The sequence below is a fragment of the Neoarius graeffei genome, chromosome 3 (assembly GCF_027579695.1).
Source record: "Neoarius graeffei isolate fNeoGra1 chromosome 3, fNeoGra1.pri, whole genome shotgun sequence".
Classification (NCBI taxonomy): Eukaryota; Metazoa; Chordata; class Actinopteri; order Siluriformes; family Ariidae; genus Neoarius; species Neoarius graeffei.
This window is the reverse complement of record NC_083571.1, coordinates 52,505,981-52,525,159: the sequence shown is the minus strand read 5'-3', so window position 1 is coordinate 52,525,159 and position 19,179 is coordinate 52,505,981. Positions and strand designations below refer to the sequence as shown.

The 19,179-nt window shown below is 41.7% G+C and overlaps 1 protein-coding gene across 1 annotated transcript in view; it reads left to right on the top strand.

Moving 5' to 3' along the window:
* The window catches only part of LOC132882573 (FACT complex subunit SPT16-like), a 43,262-nt gene extending 24,373 nt beyond the window's left edge, over positions 1-18,889 (top strand). Inside the window, exons 2-12 of the mRNA XM_060915666.1 lie at positions 1,116-1,228; positions 1,382-1,447; positions 4,441-4,536; positions 4,633-4,748; positions 4,913-5,066; positions 10,343-10,470; positions 10,942-11,204; positions 15,235-15,353; positions 17,510-17,748; positions 17,841-17,916; positions 18,836-18,889. Of these exons, the coding sequence (XP_060771649.1) occupies positions 1,116-1,228; positions 1,382-1,447; positions 4,441-4,536; positions 4,633-4,748; positions 4,913-5,066; positions 10,343-10,470; positions 10,942-11,204; positions 15,235-15,353; positions 17,510-17,748; positions 17,841-17,916; positions 18,836-18,874 (1,409 nt within the window). The 3' untranslated portion in view covers positions 18,875-18,889. The remainder of the gene's footprint in view (positions 1-1,115; positions 1,229-1,381; positions 1,448-4,440; positions 4,537-4,632; positions 4,749-4,912; positions 5,067-10,342; positions 10,471-10,941; positions 11,205-15,234; positions 15,354-17,509; positions 17,749-17,840; positions 17,917-18,835) is intronic.
* Positions 18,890-19,179: the final 290 nt, after the last annotated feature.

Below are 19,179 nucleotides of genomic sequence, written 5' to 3'. Positions count from 1 at the left end.
CGCTAACCACTACACCACCATACCGCCCCGTGTTAAATCTTAATACCAAAAATGTGCAATAGAAATGTAGCCCTTTCCTTTCATCAGTACTCCATGTGCAAGATATTTTAACTAAAAAATTTGAGTGGTTTGTTCACAAGATGTGCTTTGAAAAGACAGTGTGTTCTTAATTTATCTACTTTTAGTTTCTTCTTCAGATATTATGCAGACATATCATTGATTCGCCTTCCAGTTGTACAGCCAACAGTGGTACCTTTGCAATTTCTTTTGCTGCTTGCAGGCCGAGCATTTTGTCTACGATGGCTGTGCATGCTGGCAGTATGACCGTCTCAGCAATCATGTGTGGCTTCTTAGACTTAGCTACTATCTCGGCCACTATTGAGGTATTTCACCTGACATCACAGGGTCACGTGACGCCCCGGTGTCCGCCATTTTGGACGGCAAGCTAGCTAATGTCAACAACAGTAGCTGGTATGTTACTGTAGCAATGTTTACGTTCAGTCATTTGGATGACTGTTAAAACCTTTCAGTCTCAAGTTTTTCCTTTACTGGATTTACTAGTTTACTGAGCTAGTGCGTGCTAGCTCCCGGCCGGCAGGCTGAACAGAAATCAACTCCTCTCTGTTTTTGGAGCAATTTCACGAAACTTGACAGGATTCTTTGGTATATGTCGGTAGTATACATATTGCAATTTTGTTCAATTCGATCGCATTTTGCCAGAGTTATGGCATAGTTGCCAGCGGAGGATACTGCGCTCTTAGAGTACTCTTGTTCATCATTCAGGGTGTTCCAAATAGCTTGATAATCACACATTTGATTCAATATGATCTGTAACCGTCCACACACGGTTAGATGTTGCCAATGTCAGTAATGGTTGTCAACTGGCTTATTTCCTGTGATTTCCCCCCCCCCCCCCCCCCCCCTTTTGATTGGCTTACTGCCTCTTAGCTGAAACTGTCATCAGTTGTGATCAAATCACTGCTCGCTTCCATGCTGTACAGTAGGTCTGTGAATCAGAAGCAGGTTCGTTGGTGTGTCCGCTTCAACAAAACGGTGGTTGTCGTGAAGTAAAGTGATTCAGCAGTAAGCTTTTATTGTGACTTGTATGTGTGTAGGCATGGTGTTGAGCGTGAGTCTGGGATTTGTGGACATGATGAACAGCGAGGGAAAGAAGGAGGAACAGAAGAAGTATGCCCTGTTCATTGGAGACACGGTTTTGATCAACGAGGTAAGCTGCATTGACACCTCCGGATGAAGTTTATGGCTGCCATCTTTCATGTAATTGAATGGGAAATGAAGTCTAGCTAACTGAACATGCGTTTGTAAATACAAAATGTATCACATGGTTGGGTGCAAATGGCATCTTTCTGATATCTTGTAGGAGGATCCAGCCATCATTCTAACGCCTGTCAAAAAGAAGATCAAGAATGTTGGAATTTTCCTCAAGGTACGTTATTTTATAAAAATGTTCCGTGTACGGAGGCAACTTGAAGTTGTGTGTGTATTCAGGGTGGCCGCGGGTCCTTAAAAAGTCTTAAATTTAATTTTCCTAAAATAAGGCCATAAAGTCTTAAGTTGTCTTAAATTTCAAACCCCGTGGTCTTAAATTTTCAATCTTAAATTTATGGAGATTTTACTCAGTCATATCGTTAAAATGTGGTACACTTTGGATGGGGAAAAAGTTTAATCGTTTTTGATGCTCACAATTATACCGCGCAGGCTCCGAATCCACCGGTTGCTAGACACACGCGTGCTTGACAACCACTCCGTGCCTGATCTGTTGATGGAGGGTAGTCCGAGCCACAATGGGTACATGTAAATTTAATGATAACTGGCTGCAAGATGCAAAATACTCGTGGTGGCTGAAAGCTGTACCCCAAGATGCCAGCGAGGCATACTGTGTAGCATGCTGTAAGACTTTTAAGTTGGGCACAATGGGGATAAGAGCGGAGGACTCTCATATGAAGAGCGCCAAGCACGTTGCTTTTGCTAAAGGCCGCGAGCATCAGCCTCAAATATCCGACTTCAGCGCTGCCACCACTAACGGTCGTGGAGAAGAGGACAGATCTGCGAGATGTAAGAGAATATTGTGTGTGTGTGTGTGTGTGTGTGTGAGAGAGAGAATATGTTCTATTGTGTGCATGTGAGAGAATAGTATTGTTTGTGTGTGGGTATCGTTCCAAGTGTTTTAAGAAGTGCAAGTGAGCATACCTTTCAAGTGAGTGAGCCGAAGTTTCAGGTGTATATGCATTCACATTGTTTAACTGTTGTTTTCTGCATTGTTGTTTGACCAAAAATGGAATTGAACAATTCTGCTTACAATCTGACTCCCCAAGCAAGGAAAATAATAATTAAAAAAACCTGTTGCATTGGATTGTGTGTGAGACTTCATTCACATTTTCACATTGTTGCATTGGATTCAAACGTTGTGACTGCATTCTGATTGTCACATAGTTACAAGTTTATCATTATATTGTGTTCTGAGTGTGTGAATGCCTGTCAAGGAAAAGAAATGAAGTACTTCTACTAGAATAGTAGCCTGGCAAGCCAGACTAAATGTGAATATTTAGTCCGGTCTCGCTCGTAGACATTTCCGAAGGGTGTGGGAGGAACAAACCGCTGTCTTTCAAACTGTCTCTGTGCGTATAGGCCAACGCTCTGACCAATCAGCGCAACTGTGACGTAGTCAGAGCGACAGAAAGCAGTGGGGGAGGCCTTGAAATAAATATTTTTTCAAAATGCGTATTAATTAACAGGTTCTAGATATTAAGAAGTTTGGAGATAATGACCAAGTTTGGAGTCTGTACCACATACTTAACATACACTTTTTTTTTTCCAAGTGTTTTTCAAGGGTTTGCTTAAACTGTTTGAGAGTTTTTATTTTTATTTAGTGGTGTTTGGTGAAATAATTTCCCTTAAATTTAAAATAACGGGAAAATAAGAAACAATCAAAAAGTAATGTTTCAAAGCTGTTTATTAATTCTTCGTACTGCACAAACTAGCCCCATCCTTTTGGCTACCAGTGGAGCCAGCTGGTAGATCAGACTTTTGTCATAGCCGGTCGTCAAAACAGCGAAAACGTCCTTCTTGAAAAGGAATGAGCGGAGAGCCTCTTCCTGCTCATGTTTCAACGAAAACTCCAAGTCTAATTCTTCTAAAACTGATTCCAAAGCGGAGTCAAACGCGCACTGTTCACTAGCTGTAGCCATCTTTCCTGTTGTGCTTTCTCCAGCGTCGCGCAGCCTTGTCACTCCTGCAAAAGCCCGCCCAAAGAATCCAAACAAAAACCTTGCGTTGTGATTGGCGGGCACGATTTGATGCCCGGGGTGTTTTGTTGATATGGGGCGAGGCTAGACCCACTTGTAGGCAAAAAATATTTTTGGCCGTTAGGCGGGTGGGTCTAGTTTATTAGGCTACTAGAATAGTGTTTTCTGGTGAACGTTTACAAGAACAGTAAGTTACATTAAATTGTATAGTTTTTTTTTTTTTCAAAAGAGTATGTTTTTTGCGTGACTTTTAGGCCCAATCCCAATTCTAATTTCTACCCCTACCCCTTCCCCTCCGCCTTCCCCTTGGCCCTTCCCCTTGAAACTGAGCTACAAGGGATAGGGCTTGAAATTCAACCCTTACGTATTGGGATAGCCCTTCAACGATCGCATACGTCATCGCGTACCTCCGTCAGCGTTTACGTTAGCAAAACGCGACCAAATGCGTCATTGGCTGCGACCAGCCGCTACAGTCAGAGCCAGAACCAGAAATCTCTGCTGGCAGGGTGTGATTTGTTAACTAACACCACTGAATGGGATATCTTTGGCGCTTCGTGCACCACATCCGACAGAATGAGGTGTCAGAACACTCATGTAAACAATAAAAGCGAGAATAACAGAACAAAACGTACGCAGTAAAGCAACCGAAAACAATACTCACTCCCAAAGCTTTTTAGCAGCAGCTTGGATTTCAGAAATCGCTACTCATTCTCAGCTCGAAAGCGAATCAAGCGGCGTGTTTCCTCTGGATAACAACTTAAAACACGTAAATAATGGAGAAAATACATTTATGACAATCTTTCGCCGCGGGAACCGCCATCTTTCTGAAATCCGCATGAAATCTTGCTGAAATCCGCATGGCATTGTGGGAAATCACTCAAACCCCTTTGTTCAGAGTCAGCTCCAGGAAAATCTCCGTTTGGAGGGGTACAGAAGCCCTTCCCCTACCCCTCCGCGTTAACTGGGATTGGGATACCCCTACCCCTTCACGTGAACGCGCAAAATGGAGGGGAAGGGCCAAGGGGTTGGTCCAAGGGGTGAAATGGGATTCGGCCTTAGATTTGGTCTTAATTTTTTTTTTGGAACATGGTATGAAAAAGTCTTAAATTTAACTTGAACAAACCTGTAGACACCCTGGTATTATATACCATCCATATTCTCTCTCTTCATGTAGAATGATGATGAGGAAGATGAAGAGGAAGAAGAAAATAATGCTGAGGAACTACTGGGTAAAGGAGCACGTGCTGCCCTGTTGGCTGACAGGACCAGGGTGAGCGCCTTTTTGTGTTTTGCTGTTTCTTATTCACGAAGCTGTGTATATTACTCGAGTCGATAAAAGAACTAACACTTTATTTAAATTGGTTAGAATGAGATGACGGCAGAAGAGAAGCGGCGAGCCCATCAAAGGGAATTGGCTAATCAGATGAACGAAGAGGCCAAGAGGCGTCTAACAGAACAGAAGGGCGAACAGCAGGTTCAAAAGTAAGAGAACGCACGTTTACTTTGCTCAACAATATGAACAGCAAAGCCGAAAGTGCTTTTGAATTGAATCTCTGTTCACTTACCCAGCTTACTAACACTGAATATAGATTGTCTTCATGGGTTCCATAGCAGTGTTTAACACCCTTGCTTTTCAATATTCTTAGGGCCAGAAAGTCGAACGTGTCTTACAAGAACGTTTCCCAGATGCCTCGCGAGAAGGATATTCGGGACATGAAGCTTTATATCGACAAGAAGTACGAGACCGTCATCATGCCGGTGTTTGGCATAGCAACACCCTTCCACATCGCCACCATTAAGGTATCCTGTACAGCACGTCTGTTCTGAGGAGCAGCAGTAGTATTGTGTAATCTCATGATGATCTGCACAGACTGGGCTATATCGAAAGTCCCATTCTCTTAAAGCAATATAGCACCACTAGGAGTTTTTGTCCACCCTACGTTTGAAAACAAGAACGAGTTTGTTCTTGATGAAAAAAGAAGCTCTAATATTATTAACTAACTTGATTTGTCCATGGTGGCAAAAGCAACTACGTTTTTGTACTACATGATGCCGTGAAGATGAGCATCAGAAGTGTTTGGGTTAACATTGTTGTTCTGTCTGTTTTTGACTTCAGATGTTTTATTCATTCCAAAATAATTGTTGATGACTTCAAGGATATTATCAGCGTCGTAATATTCTCTGAAGATGAGTGGTCATCTTTGTTTGCGTAGCTAAACGCAGTCCTGTGACATCAGGGCTGCGTTAAAATTTAAATTACCGTATTTTTGGGACTATAAGGCGCACTTAAAATCCTTAAATTTTCTCAAAAATTAACAGCGCACCTTATAATCCAGCACGCCTTATGTATGATTACTTGTTGTGCTTACTGACCGAATTTATGGGGTACAATGCGCTCAAAAATTTGTCGAAATGTGCAAGTACGACTTTGGTAAGCAATGAAGCTGCTCCGCTCAATGGATATTCGGAGCATTACGGTATGCTGTGCCACTACCTGATCAGCCCTGTAACAGGACCCCTGAGCAGTCTACAAGACTGCCTGACTGTAATGTCTAAACTAGAAGTGCATTCATGTAAGGCAGCCCAGGCCCGGAGTACACGCTAGCAACAATAAACTGATCAGAGAACAGTATTTAGTACGCTTACCCCCGCCACTTTTTATATGTAATATGTACTGTGCTTCAACATTATATTACAGTACATTTGTGTGTACGTAAAAGGACCCCCAAAATGGCACCTGTTAAGAGGCATGCTTACGAAGCGGGTTTCAAACTCCAAGCTATCAGCTACGCAGCAGAACATGGGAATAGAGCAGCCGCGAAAGAATTCAACATCAATGAATCAATGGTACGGAAGTGGAGGAAGCAAGAAGATGAATTGCGCCAAGTAAAGAAGACCAAACAGAGCTTCCGCGGGAACAAAGCGAGATGGCCACAGTTAGAGGACAAAATTGAACAGTGGGTTATTGAACAGAGACCAGCAGGAAGAAGCGTCTCTACAGTCTACCATCTACCGGTATTTGTTGTTACAACTGAGTGGAATAAAGTTTGATTTACCGGACTGTGTTGTTTTGCTTAATGCGCCTTACAATCCGGTGCACCTTATGTGTGAACATAGACACGTTAATTCAGTGCGCCATATACAGGGATCCCAGACGTCCGCTATTTAGCGGAATTCCGCTATTTTTCTAGCCAAAGTGGTGGTGTGTTGTGTGTTTTTTTTTTTAAATCTCTTGTATATCCGTTAAAAATATGTTTGTTTAAGTAAAATGACCAGCAGAATACGTTCTGATTTGGTTTGCTTGTTTAGCGATGTTTTTGTCAGCTTCGTTTGTTCTCGCTGACATTCGGGAACACTCGGAAGTTAAATTGATGTAAATACCGCGAGACTATGCAATAGAACGAGAAAACAATATGGCTGCGCCCATTTGCTAGAAAATGTGTTTGAACTCCATTCGTGCTTTTGTTTCTAATGCGTTGAACTTAATTCAATATGCAGGGCTGTGAAATGTCCACGGATTCTGTCGCGAAAAATATCATCTTCACAAAACGTCTATTTTTGCATTAAAATCATTGGGGGGGGGGGGGGGGGGGTGTCTAGTCGGTTTTAATCACCTTGCACGAGACCGGCGGCTCAATACAGCCGGACTCGTGGAGTTTTATGCCAGCTGAGCGTGGAACACGTCTTGACTGTGACTCAGGAGCAGTGTTGCCAGATTGGGCAGTTTCAAGTGCATTTTGGTGGGTTTTGAACATATTTTGGGCTGGAAAACGTCAGCAGTATCTGGCAACACTGCTCAGGAGTGCATGACAGAGCTAAAAATAGCTATTGCGTGACCTGGCACCGCGTACGTGAATTTTGTACTTACAGGGTGCAAGATCAGACATAGTTAAGATGCCATCAAAAAGGAAAGCTAAGGAGGTGTTTGAGAGAGATGCAAAGAGGGCTAGAAAAGAACACACAGACAGACTGAAGGAAAAGATGAAAAAGAACAAGTTTGCAAAACTGAAAGAGATGGTGTTAAAGAAAAGAAAATGAAAAGACTTTCATTAGATGCTGTTTGACAGACTATGAACATTTTTGTAAATAGCTTTAATAGAGGAATGCAAATACTATAGAACTAATAACTAATAGCCTTACTGAAAGATGAATTGAAAGAAATAGCTGGGAGTGACGCAAAGAGGAATAGAAGGAGCCAGAAGTAAAAGAAAAGATGTAAATAATATATTAGATAAACATTAGTTTTTTTTAAACTTTTGCTCTGTGGACAAGAGACATTGTGACAGATTCTTGGAAAAAGCCAGGACATAATACAAGAATTAAGTGTAATTTGGAAGACAACAGGTATCTCTCACTTAAATATTGAGCATGATTTTTCACAGTCATTTTGAAAGGCCTATCAAAGTTTTCTTTTAACATTTCTTTAAATTGTTATTTACACATTTTTTTTTACTTTTATTTTGATTAAGAGATAAAATACATGGGCACTTATTAGATATTTCAAGGTATTTTACATGGATCTTTCATTTTAAAAGAGAAAACTGTTGATAGGTATTTTATATGGCAAAATGAAGACCAAGACTAGTCAAATATTTACTTGTTGAGATAAATTTTTTACTTGCAGGCAATGCTCAGAATACACCATATAACACCTAAAATGGCTTGGTGTCTGGGGCCCTGCGGGCCCCAGACCCCCGGCTTTGACCCCCCCCCTTTTCCTCGGATTTCTTATTTACAATTTCACAGCCCTGAATATGTTGTGGAAAAAAGATATCGTCCATAAAAGAGATAACGTAACAGTGTCCGGGTTAGAAGAAGTATATTCTTCAAAGCTACATTTTCATCTAATTTTTATAAATTTTTTTTTTTGCCACTTATGTTTAGTTTAGTTATGGTTTATTTGATAGGGACAGATACAGATCATGCAGGCTGTGCAACAGCCTAACAGTAGGCATCATAGCATTTATAGCCATAGGCTAATTTCCAATGCCTGTCCCTAGAAGGGCTTTTAAAATAATATATAAAAAACTATTTATTTTAAAAAGCAGCCTATCCATTAATCCAGGCCATTCATTCAATCTAAAATACAGCCAATATACATAACTAACCATATGTCAATGTCCATCTGCATATCCATTCATCCACTAAATATAAAATTAGTAAAATTAATAAAAATGGTCAGACATTACCTACCTTTCTTTACACCTGCTCTACATAATAAACATACTGTCACGAACACACACGCACACCCACTAATTCAAACACACACACACTCAAAATTAACAGCCCCCATCCCCCAACCCACCAGCACACTTAAGATCACCACACACACACTTACACACACGCACATAAAATCGACATCCCCCACCCTACTCACCCAACACGCACACACATGCATATTCACACATGGCTACATACCTGGTTGCTTTTTAGGAACTCCTTCATCTGACTCCTGAACCACCCATGATTATGAATGGCCTTGATTTCAGGGGGCAAACTATTCCATAAATGTAGTCCTTTAATTAGGAATGAGGATTGACCAAAGGATGTTTTACGTTGGGGTATCCTACAGTTCCCTGCTACAGCACCCCTGGTGGACCGCCCAACAACCTGCATTGGTTGGATAAGGTCACAGAGCACTTGAGGGGCTTGGCCATGCAGGCATTTATAGATCAAGTTAATATTTGACAAAGCAATATAATTATCAAAACTTAGCATGTTCAGGTCCAGCTGGACATCACAGTGATGAGCTCTTATTGGCCTCTTACCTAGGGTCATTGTCATTGATTACAAAATGTGGCATCAAATAGATACACATTATTGTTAAATTCTGTTGCTTTTCTATGTTAAATCTATGTAAAAAATGTGTTCTATAGAGGTTTTCGATGTGACGTCACAGGTGACGTGACGCCCCGGTGCCCGCCATTTTGAAGGTCAAGCTAGCTAATGCTCCCAGCCTGCCCGAGCTAGCGCGCTCGCTCCCAGCCTGCCCGAGCGCGCTAGCTCAGTAAACTAGTAAATACAGTAAAGGAAAAACTTGAGACTGAAAGGTTTTAACAGTCATCCAAATGACTGAACATACCAGCTACTGTTGTTGTTGTTGACATTAGCTAGTGCTAACAGCTAGCTGCTAGTGCACTGCTACAACACAGACACCGACCCTAATAATACAGTTCTTGGTCATTGCCTGGTAACAGCAAATTTATAACGGGCCATGTCTCAACAGACTAAGGAGTTATTTCAATGACATTTAATAACATTTTGTTTATCCTGAGGACCGAAAGTAAATGAAAATGTGAACAAACCTTAGCTGTAATAAGATGGCGACCACCGGCTCCAGGGACGACCCGCTGATGTAGGCATGTTACCCAACCTGGTTTTTAACGACATAGGTATACAGATCATGTGGGCCAAAGACGAGGGCTTTGTGTACTTCCGCATGTCAGTGAACAATCCTGGTGGAAGCAGGTAAACGTCGTTCTCTAAGCCTGCTAACCTCAATTTTTGCAAATACCTCTCCCTCTGCTCGCCCTGTAAATGCCCTATGTCGCTGGATAGTGAAGGTGTTTTCTGCATCTCGCTCCTTTTTCTTTTATGTTTTTTCCCTGGTATTTCCCATACACCTGACTGCAGGTCAGGAAGATCACCCGCGCTGCAAAGCCAGAAAAAGATGGCCTGGTAACGTGTACGGATCACGTACACCAGCATCATTGATTTTCTGGTGATATCGCTTCTTACTCACGTCATCTAGGCCGGATAAAATACTTGACAATGAGACTTCGTCATGATCAACAGTGTATCGCTACCGGTAGTTGCCATATTTGTGACCGTCAAAATGGCGCCGGCTACTTGTTGACATGGCAACGGTCACATGGGTCGAAAACCTCTATAGCATCTTTTAAATGTTAAAATCTCAACAGCTTCAGGGGGCTTGCAGCCCCTTTGACCCCTGCTGATAGTTTCTTACATTCCTCTATTTTTTTCAATTACTGCTGGGATCCCTGCATATAATCCAGTGTGCCTTATCGCCCGAAAAATATGGTATGTGCCCAAATTGTCTTGTTTGTGTGTTTTAGAACATCAGTATGTCAGTCGAGGGAGACTACACCTACTTGAGAATAAACTTCTTCGTGCCTGGCAGCTCTCTGGGGAGGCACGAGGGCAACATCTTCCCCAACCCTGAGGCCACCTTTGTTAAAGAGATGTGAGTGCTCTTTTGTTACATTTTGTTTTATGTTTGCGCTAGTTGGGTTAAAGATCATGTAAAACAGACATCAGGATGCGGTGTTTTGTAAATTTATCTACTTGCATGTAATAACAGGTTGAGTCTATAGTTTTTGCTTGATGATTGCTGGGGGGGTGATGAGAGAGGAAGATGGAATGTTGTGTTATTGGGCTCACCCCCACCCCTCTGGAAGTTTAGAAGGCAAAAATGTATTCAATTCAAGAGAATGGTGGTTGTGTACAATTCATAATGTGCCCAGGGCTGTAAATGTAGCAGTTTCGTTTCATGGTGTCTTGGTTCGAGCGATGTGAAGTGGTGAAACTGATTTGGAAATTATAAACCTGCTTTTTCAGGGCTGTACCTTCATTGTCTTAAATTTTCTACTTGGGCAAAATAATATTTGACCAGTTTTTTTATTTGATGGTGATTGACGTTTTTGCCTTCTCTTAGCACGTACCGTGCCTCAAACCTGAAGTCTCCTGGTGACACGTCTGTGCCCTCCACCAACCTGCAAAATGCCTTCCGTATAATCAAGGAGGTGCAGAAACGCTACAAGACGCGTGAGGCTGAAGAAAAGGAGAAAGAAGGCATCGTCAAGCAGGACTCGCTAGTCATCAACTTGAACCGCAGTAACCTTAAGCTCAAAGACCTTTACATTCGGCCTAATATTGCGCAGAAGAGGATGCAGGGCTCATTAGAGGCACACACCAATGGTGAGAGCTAGGTTTTTTTTTCTTTTCTTTAATTGTCCTTTTAATTTTTATACTTTTTTCAGGAATTTCTGCACCGTCACACATGAAACTAAAGCTGCAGAATAGTACAGTATATCAACAACATGACCACAGGCCAGCCTATAATGACTAGCAATGGGTGTCATGAAGATTTTAATGGTGGTACCACTCTTAGAATACTCCTCATCAATCTGGTACTCTTATTGGTACTTGTGTAATATCTGTATCGGATGGACTCTGACTAGATGTTTCGTCAGATCGCTCATGTTTCCGCCCTTGCATGCAAAAGACTTGACGCTGCGCATCGTCGACATCAACTCTAAGTATAACCACACTTGAATTTTCAGTTCTCTCTGCTGTTGTCACTGAGAGCAGGGTTACTGTTTGTGCTGCAGTATGAGAGTGAGAGCTGCCCCTGGCCCGCCCCTCGCGCACAGGCTCCGAGTGGGAGAGCTCTCTTAAGTGGGAATAATGAAAATGCATCGTAGACGAATGTCTTAATCAGAAATGGAGCTGTGAGATCAAATGTACAAGGTAACGTTTTGTATAGCAATAATAATCAGATGTATTTTCTTAATTTCTCCAAGATTGAAAGCAGATCTGATAATTCAGATGCCATTGAATACTGGATTGTAATCAAGGGCTTAGCCAGAAATGAAAACGTGGGAGTCGTGAACAATCAGTGTGAATGTGCTTGGCGGGGTTTAATTAACTTTTTTTTTTCTAAAACTGTAACAACACTGTTAAAATGAATTCTATAAAAAAAGTTGTTTTTTTTTAATAGAAATCTAGCTTACTAAGAACATCCGTCAGCATACATTTCAAAATAGCATCACTAAAAACATGAAATGAGCTTATACAGTGTGAACAAAAATCTGACTTAATTTTACCGTACATACAGTGCAGCAAAAAAGTATTTAGTCAGTCATCAATTGTGCAAGTTCTCCCACTTAAAAAGATGAGAGGCCTGTAATTTTCATCATAAGTACACTTCAACTATGAGAGACAGAATGAGAAAAAAAAATCCAGAAAATCACATTTGTCTGATTTTTAAAGAATTTATTTGCAAATTATGGTGGAAAATAAGTATTTGGTCAATAACAAAAGTTCATCTTAATACTTTGTTATAAACCCTTTGTTGGCAATGACAGAGGTCAAACGTTTTCTGTAACTCTTCACAAGGTTTTCACACACTGTTGCTGGTATTTTGGCCCATTCCTCCATGCAGATCTCCTCTAGAGCAGTGATGTTTTGGGACTGTCGCTGGGCAACATGGACTTTCAACTCCTTCCAAAGATTTTCTATGGGGTTGAGATCTGGAGACTGGCTAGGCCACTCCAGGACCTTGAAATGCTTCTTACGAAGCCACTCCTTCGTTGCCGGGGCGATGTGTTTGGGATCACTGTCATGCTGAAAGACCCAGCCACGTTTCATCTTCAATGCCCTTGCTGATGGAAGGAGGTTTTCACTCAAAATCTCACGATACATGGCCCCATTCATTCTTTCCTTTACACGGATCAGTCGTCCTGGTCCCTTTGCAGAAAAACAGCCCCAAAGCATGATGTTTCCACCCCCATGCTTCACAGTAGGTATGGTGTTCTTTGGATGCAACTCAGCATTCTTTCTCCTCCAAACATGACAAGTTGAGTTTTTACCAGAAAGTTCTATTTTGGTTTCATCTGACCATATGACATTCTCCCAATCCTCTTCTGGATCATCCAAATGCTCTATAGCAAACTTCAGACGGGCCTGGACATGTACTGGCTTAAGCAGGGGGACACGTCTGGCACTGCAGGATTTGAGTCCCTGGCGGCGTAGTGTGTTACTGATGGTAGCCTTTGTTACTTTGGTCCCAGCTCTCTGCAGGTCATTCACTAGGTCCCCCCGTGTGGTTCTGGGATTTTTGCTCACCGTTCTTGTGATCCTTTTGACCCCACGGGGTGAGATCTTGCGTGGAGCCCCAGATCGAGCGAGATTATCAGTGGTCTTGTATGTCTTCCATTTTCTAATAATTGCTCCCACAGTTGATTTCTTCACACCAAGCTGCTTACCGATTGCAGATTCAGTCTTCCCAGCTTGGTGCAAGTCTACAATTTTGTTTCTGGTGTCCTTTGACAGCTCTTTGGTCTTGGCCATAGTGGAGTTTGGAGTGTGACTGTTTGAGGTTGTGGACAGGTGTCTTTTATACTGATAACGAGTTCAAACAGGTGCCATTAATACAGGTAACGAGTGGAGGACAGAGGAGCCTCTTAAAGAAGTTGTTACAGGTCTGTGAGAGCCAGAAATCTTGCTTGTTTGTAGGTGACCAAATACTTATTTTACCGAGGAATTTACCAATTAATTCATTAAAAATCCTACAATGTGATTTCCTGGATTCTTTCCCCCCATTCTGTCTCTCATAGTTGAAGTGTACCTATGATGAAAATTACAGGCCTCTCTCATCTTTTTAAGTGGGGGAACTTGCACAATTGGTGGCTGACTTAATACTTTTTTGCCCCACTGTACTTTCATGCTTCAAAGGAGGTTTTGACATCGTAATAAATGCTGGCAGTACCATAATGTGGGGTTTCTGCTAAAATGATGCAAACGAAGCATACAAAATATCACTATGGTCATTTATTAACCAGCATAAAGTTTCTCAACACCTGCAACTTGTAATTGGGGTTTCACTTAGCAGTGAACTGTCTAGTGGCTAAATGGTGAAATATGAAAACTTTAGCAAGAAAGAAATTGAAGTAAAGAGAATTGTGATCTGTTTGGGCTCACCTGAAGTTTCTAGTCCCTCCATTTGCCCAAGGACCAATGTGCTTTGCCTCTTCTCTTGTCAGGGGAAATAAATAATACACTATTTCCCCCCCGGGCGACTCTTCTTGTTCCACTTCGCTCTCTGATGCTGATGTCAATTCACACGGTGGTGGTCATACAGGACCCTCATGTGAAACGGAAGCAGTTTCTTTCAACGAGCCCCCCAAAAAACCCTGTGATTTTCGCCATCACCTGCTATCATCTTTGGAATAGCTTGAAACAAAGTCGGCTGTTCTCTGGTGCGAACGCACTCTGTGCTGGTCACATGATACAATTGACCAATGATGTATCTGTATTTCGGCAGTCGGTCTTTTCCATAACCACTCCAAAAATGAAACGAGTTGTCAAATCTCCCATGGAAACGAAAATATACAATGGATCAGAGAGTAAATGCTTTAACAAAGCAGTGACGGGCAGGACGAAAAAAATTCCCGTCATGTCAGATTTTTGCCCGTCACCCACTGGCAACTGCCTGTCACAATGACTGGGTGATGGGTTTCTGGCTAAGCCCTTGGTTGTAATACCAATCCCTATTAATGATGCAAACCTAAACCAGTTTAGAGAATAAAAAGCCATATCTGGCAATGTATTATATGCCAAGAGTGAACAAAAATTTCAGTCTTCTGAAAGCCTAGCAGCCGACGGGGGCCTTTCTGTGTAGAGTTTGTATATTCTCCCTGTGTCTACGTGGGTTTCCTCCGGGTGCTCCGGTTTCCCCACAGCTCAAAGACATGCAGAGAGGTTAACATGGGGCAGTCTTGAGCGAGGCACCGAACCCCTAACTGCTCCCTGGGTGCTGTAGCATGGCTGCCCACTGCTCTGGTGTGTGTTCACTGCTTCAGATGGGTTAAATGCAGAGAGGAATTTCACAAGTGTACATGTGATGAATAAAGTTGTTCTTAATAGTGCATATGTGAAAATATAGATAATTCACGATACACACGATGTTGGCCACTAACTGACTAGCTAAAACAGCTTAACTGACTGAGTATATAAATAGAATAATTTGGCTGCACCATTTCCTTTAAAATCATTGGTTGCACAGCACTATGGACACTCGTTACCTGTAAATTGTAGCTGTGACAAGCGGCTACGTATGCTTTCGCTGATAAAGGACAGGTAGGTGTCTTCTGTTAAAAGAAACTTCCACATGGATGGTAATGTCACCTGTGATGGGTCACATTCTAACATATCTGCCTGTTCACAGGTTTCCGTTTCACATCAGTGCGCGGTGATAAAGTAGACATCCTGTACAACAACATAAAGCACGCCATATTCCAGCCATGTGATGGAGAGATGATCATCGTATTGCATTTCCACCTCAAGGTGCACATCTGTATATGCTTTTTATGTTGGTGCAGGACAATTTCCACATGGTTTCCCAAGCATGAAACTAGTCAGTAAAATTGGAAATGTTGCTACAGTTTGGAGCAGTTAGTGTTTGTGTTTTTCCTTCTCAGTTGTCTAGAGATGCCTTTTTCATCAGGCTGTTAAGATCAGTAATGTAAGGCTGCAGAGTTCTTGATAAAATGGCTGTCTTAGTTTTTGGGTTAGATTTGGGGTCACCATTCTCTCTTGCTGATTCTTTGACCAGTTTTGCAAGAAGGAAGAATATGTATAATAATTTCTGACCCTATTGTAGCAGACTATGGTAGTTAAAATTTCAAGGTAGATGTTTGAATGATTGCTCAACTCGAACTATTGATTCACTGCACATTTGAAATAGACTAGCCTAAATACCAAGCAAAAACAATTATTTAAAGGAGACGCGCAGAACCTTTTTTTTTTTAAATAAATTTGAGTGGATAGTATCTCCATCCTTGACTCTTGTATGCTGCATGAAATGGGAATTTAAAAAAATTATATTTGAGGGTTAAAATCGACCGCAAAGTTGGCATTCGAGCTGCCCTTCTGAGCCAGCCAGCCCTGAGTGCGTGACGTCACAGCAGGAACCGGTTTTAAGGCCGAGGCCTTTGACAGCTATAGACCAAAGTGATATCAATAAATTTATGGTGAAAGTAAGAAATCCCGTCACCGACTTGCTCAACTAAGACTGATTTGACTTCACTGATTGTGGGTTGACTCTCATTAAAACAGGATGGGTGTTATAACTTATGCAACACACATGTACATGCATGCATTTTCACTGATAAAACGTAAAAGGCTAATTGAATAATCAGATGAACTGAGACAATCACATTCTGAAGCAAATTAAATAATCTTATACCGGTAACTTAAACACACAAGTTACATGTATTAATCTAAATGCAGGTAAACAACGTGTGTGTTTTATATCCAAATGACGGTTGGAGTTTACCCATCTGTGTTCTCGCTTCTTGAAGGCCGACCTTGTGGCTGATTTGTTTCGAAACAATCTGACTTTCAGTTCATTCAGTTCTCCGTTCATTCACTTCTTCCACGTCTGGGCGAGATGGCAGCAATATCCAGCAGAGAAATCAGATGGCTGCTCCACTCATTCTCCATGACTGAGTACTCTGCCATTACTGCTCGGCTCAGGCAATTACTAAAACCAGGGACGGAATGGAACGTCACCAGTTTTAGCAACAGCCACGGGGAGGTCACTGCCCGAGCGATATGTTCCGTCCCGGGTTTTACTAACAACCCTCGGCTCACTCCGGGAAAACTGGTGCAACTAAACTCACTTTCCTTTTCTTGTAGTTTTAATTGTTGGTACTGCACCCTCCATCAATACGGGCTTATAGCCAACGCTCCTCAACATATCAGAGGTTTCATATGAGTCTTCAGTAAAATGTGCAGATGAGAGACCACTTCGTAGCTGCCCAATGTGCCTGTGAACTTCTCGCTTAACATGTCCAAATCTATGCAGTTTGAACGTTCTTGGGCTATGAATGCAACGTAAATCCACCTTATGTCGTGTTGCTGCACTGGCCAAAAACATCTGCGTGGCATGGCGATAAATTAGCTCAAAATGGAGGATCGGAGTTGCAGCCAGCTCTGTTTTAGTATAGCGGAAATGGCGATGAGACTGATAGACTTCCTGCTGTGACGTTATGGACATCAAGGTCATTCACTCAGACCGCTACCTATATGAATCACTTTAATCATAAAAATTACTATATTAGATTTATTGTTAACGCTTAAAACTGTTCCTGTGCCATTCTTGAGGTCTCAAGGCATTTATAAACGAAAGTGAGGCCATGGCTCTGCGTATCTGCTTTAATATCTTTTAATATAAAATGTATTTTCTACACATTATTTCAAGAGTAGGTTGTCTTCCAAAAAGCAGCTGTAACAACAGCTGGTTAGATGGAACTCAAATCATAAGATGACCCTGAAAATTAGATTGGTTGGTTGAGCTCTGGTTAAGTAATATGCCCTGGCAAGCGGTAACCAGTGCTTATATAATGTGTGATTGAACCAAGGATGAGGGAGAACAAACACTTTTGCAGTCTTTTTCCATCTTTCCTCACTTTTTTTTTTTTTTTTGTGTGTGTGTCCAGAATGCCATCATGTTTGGGAAGAAATGCCACACAGATGTACAATTCTACACAGAGGTGGGAGAGATCACTACAGACCTGGGCAAGCACCAACACATGCACGACCGAGACGACCTGTATGCTGAGCAGATGGAGCGTGAAATGAGACACAAGCTCAAATCGGCCTTTAAGAACTTCATTGAGAAAGTTGAGACGCTTACAAAGGAGGAGCTTGAGTTCGAAGTCCCTTTCCGAGATCTGGGGTGAGACTGTAACAACCATGAGCCGGGGTGGGGTGGGGGTTGTTTTCTGTCGAGGAACTTGGTATCAAACTGTTTTTTGCATCTGTGTGCAGGTTCCAGGGTGCTCCTTACAGAAGTACTTGTCTCCTACAGCCAACGTCTAGTGCACTCTGCAATGTGACGGAGTGGGTGAGTGTGAAAAATTCAAAACAAATAAGGGCGTTACTGAGTGGACACACCTTATGTCAGGGTGGTTCAGTTAGTTCAGAGTGGGCACCAGCTTACAAAAATGTGTGAACAAAAATTGTCTTGGTTTCTTTCAGTCGGCCTGTTTTTCTTTATTGTAAAATATAAATAGGGGTGTAAGAACACCGGTATGGTTTGAGTCGCAGTACCAGTTTCATGATTTTGTGGAATGACAGCTTTGCGCACACTTGGGCATTATCTTATCCAGCTTAGTCACCTGGAGTGCTTTTCAGTTCATAGCTGTGCCTTGTCAAAAGTTAATTAGTGGAATTTCTATATTTTGAGATCTAGTAAATATCAGGAAATGGTATCTTTCAGGGAATAAAAAAAAAAAAATGCAGTAACCCTGTTCCACAACTGTAGTGATCCATAATGTCAAGAGCCGCTCAACTAAGTCCCTTATTACTTTTAAGACATGATTTAAAAAAAACAAATTGATTAATAATACAAATAAAGATGAATTTAACTGGCTGTCCACACTTTTCACATTTTTTATTTATTCAAAAAAAAATTTGGAGGGGGGGGGGTAATAATTTAACCTACATTTTATCTATATTTTACTCTGTACTTGAGCTGCTGCAATACCTGAATTTCCCATTATGGAGTTCAGTAGAGGAGTGTCTTGTACGTTTTTAACTTTATTTTTTTTTTAAACTTATTAAACTATATCTGCATAAACATGCTGCATTTTTTTTATATAGTGAGAGAAATGGCTTTATTTCCAAGCAGTAGTTATGAAGTGAAGCAAATAAGCTGTTAGCTTTCATAGTTTGTTTTATTTATTTATTTTTTTGGTGGTTTTCTGAGGAAGCTTAATCACGTTATGTGCTACTTCTCTGATCTGTGTCAAAAAAAAAATTAGATGAAGTGGGAACGGGTGGCACGGTGGTGTAGTGGTTAGCGCTGTCGCCTCACAGCAAGAAGGTCTGGGTTCGAGCTCCGAGTTCTGTGTGGAGTTTGCATGTTCTCCCCGTGTCCGCGTGGGTTTCCTCCGGGTGCTCCGGTTTCCCCCACAGTCCAAAGACATGCAGGTTAGGTTAACTGGTGGCTCTAAATTGACCGTAGGTGTGAATGGTTGTTTGTTTCGATGTGTCAGCCCTGTGATGACCTGGCGACTTGTTCAGGGTGTACCCCGCCTCTCGTACATAGCTTGCCTCTGACCCTGTAGAGTTAGGTTTTCTTTTGTAAACCTAAATAGGTAAATAG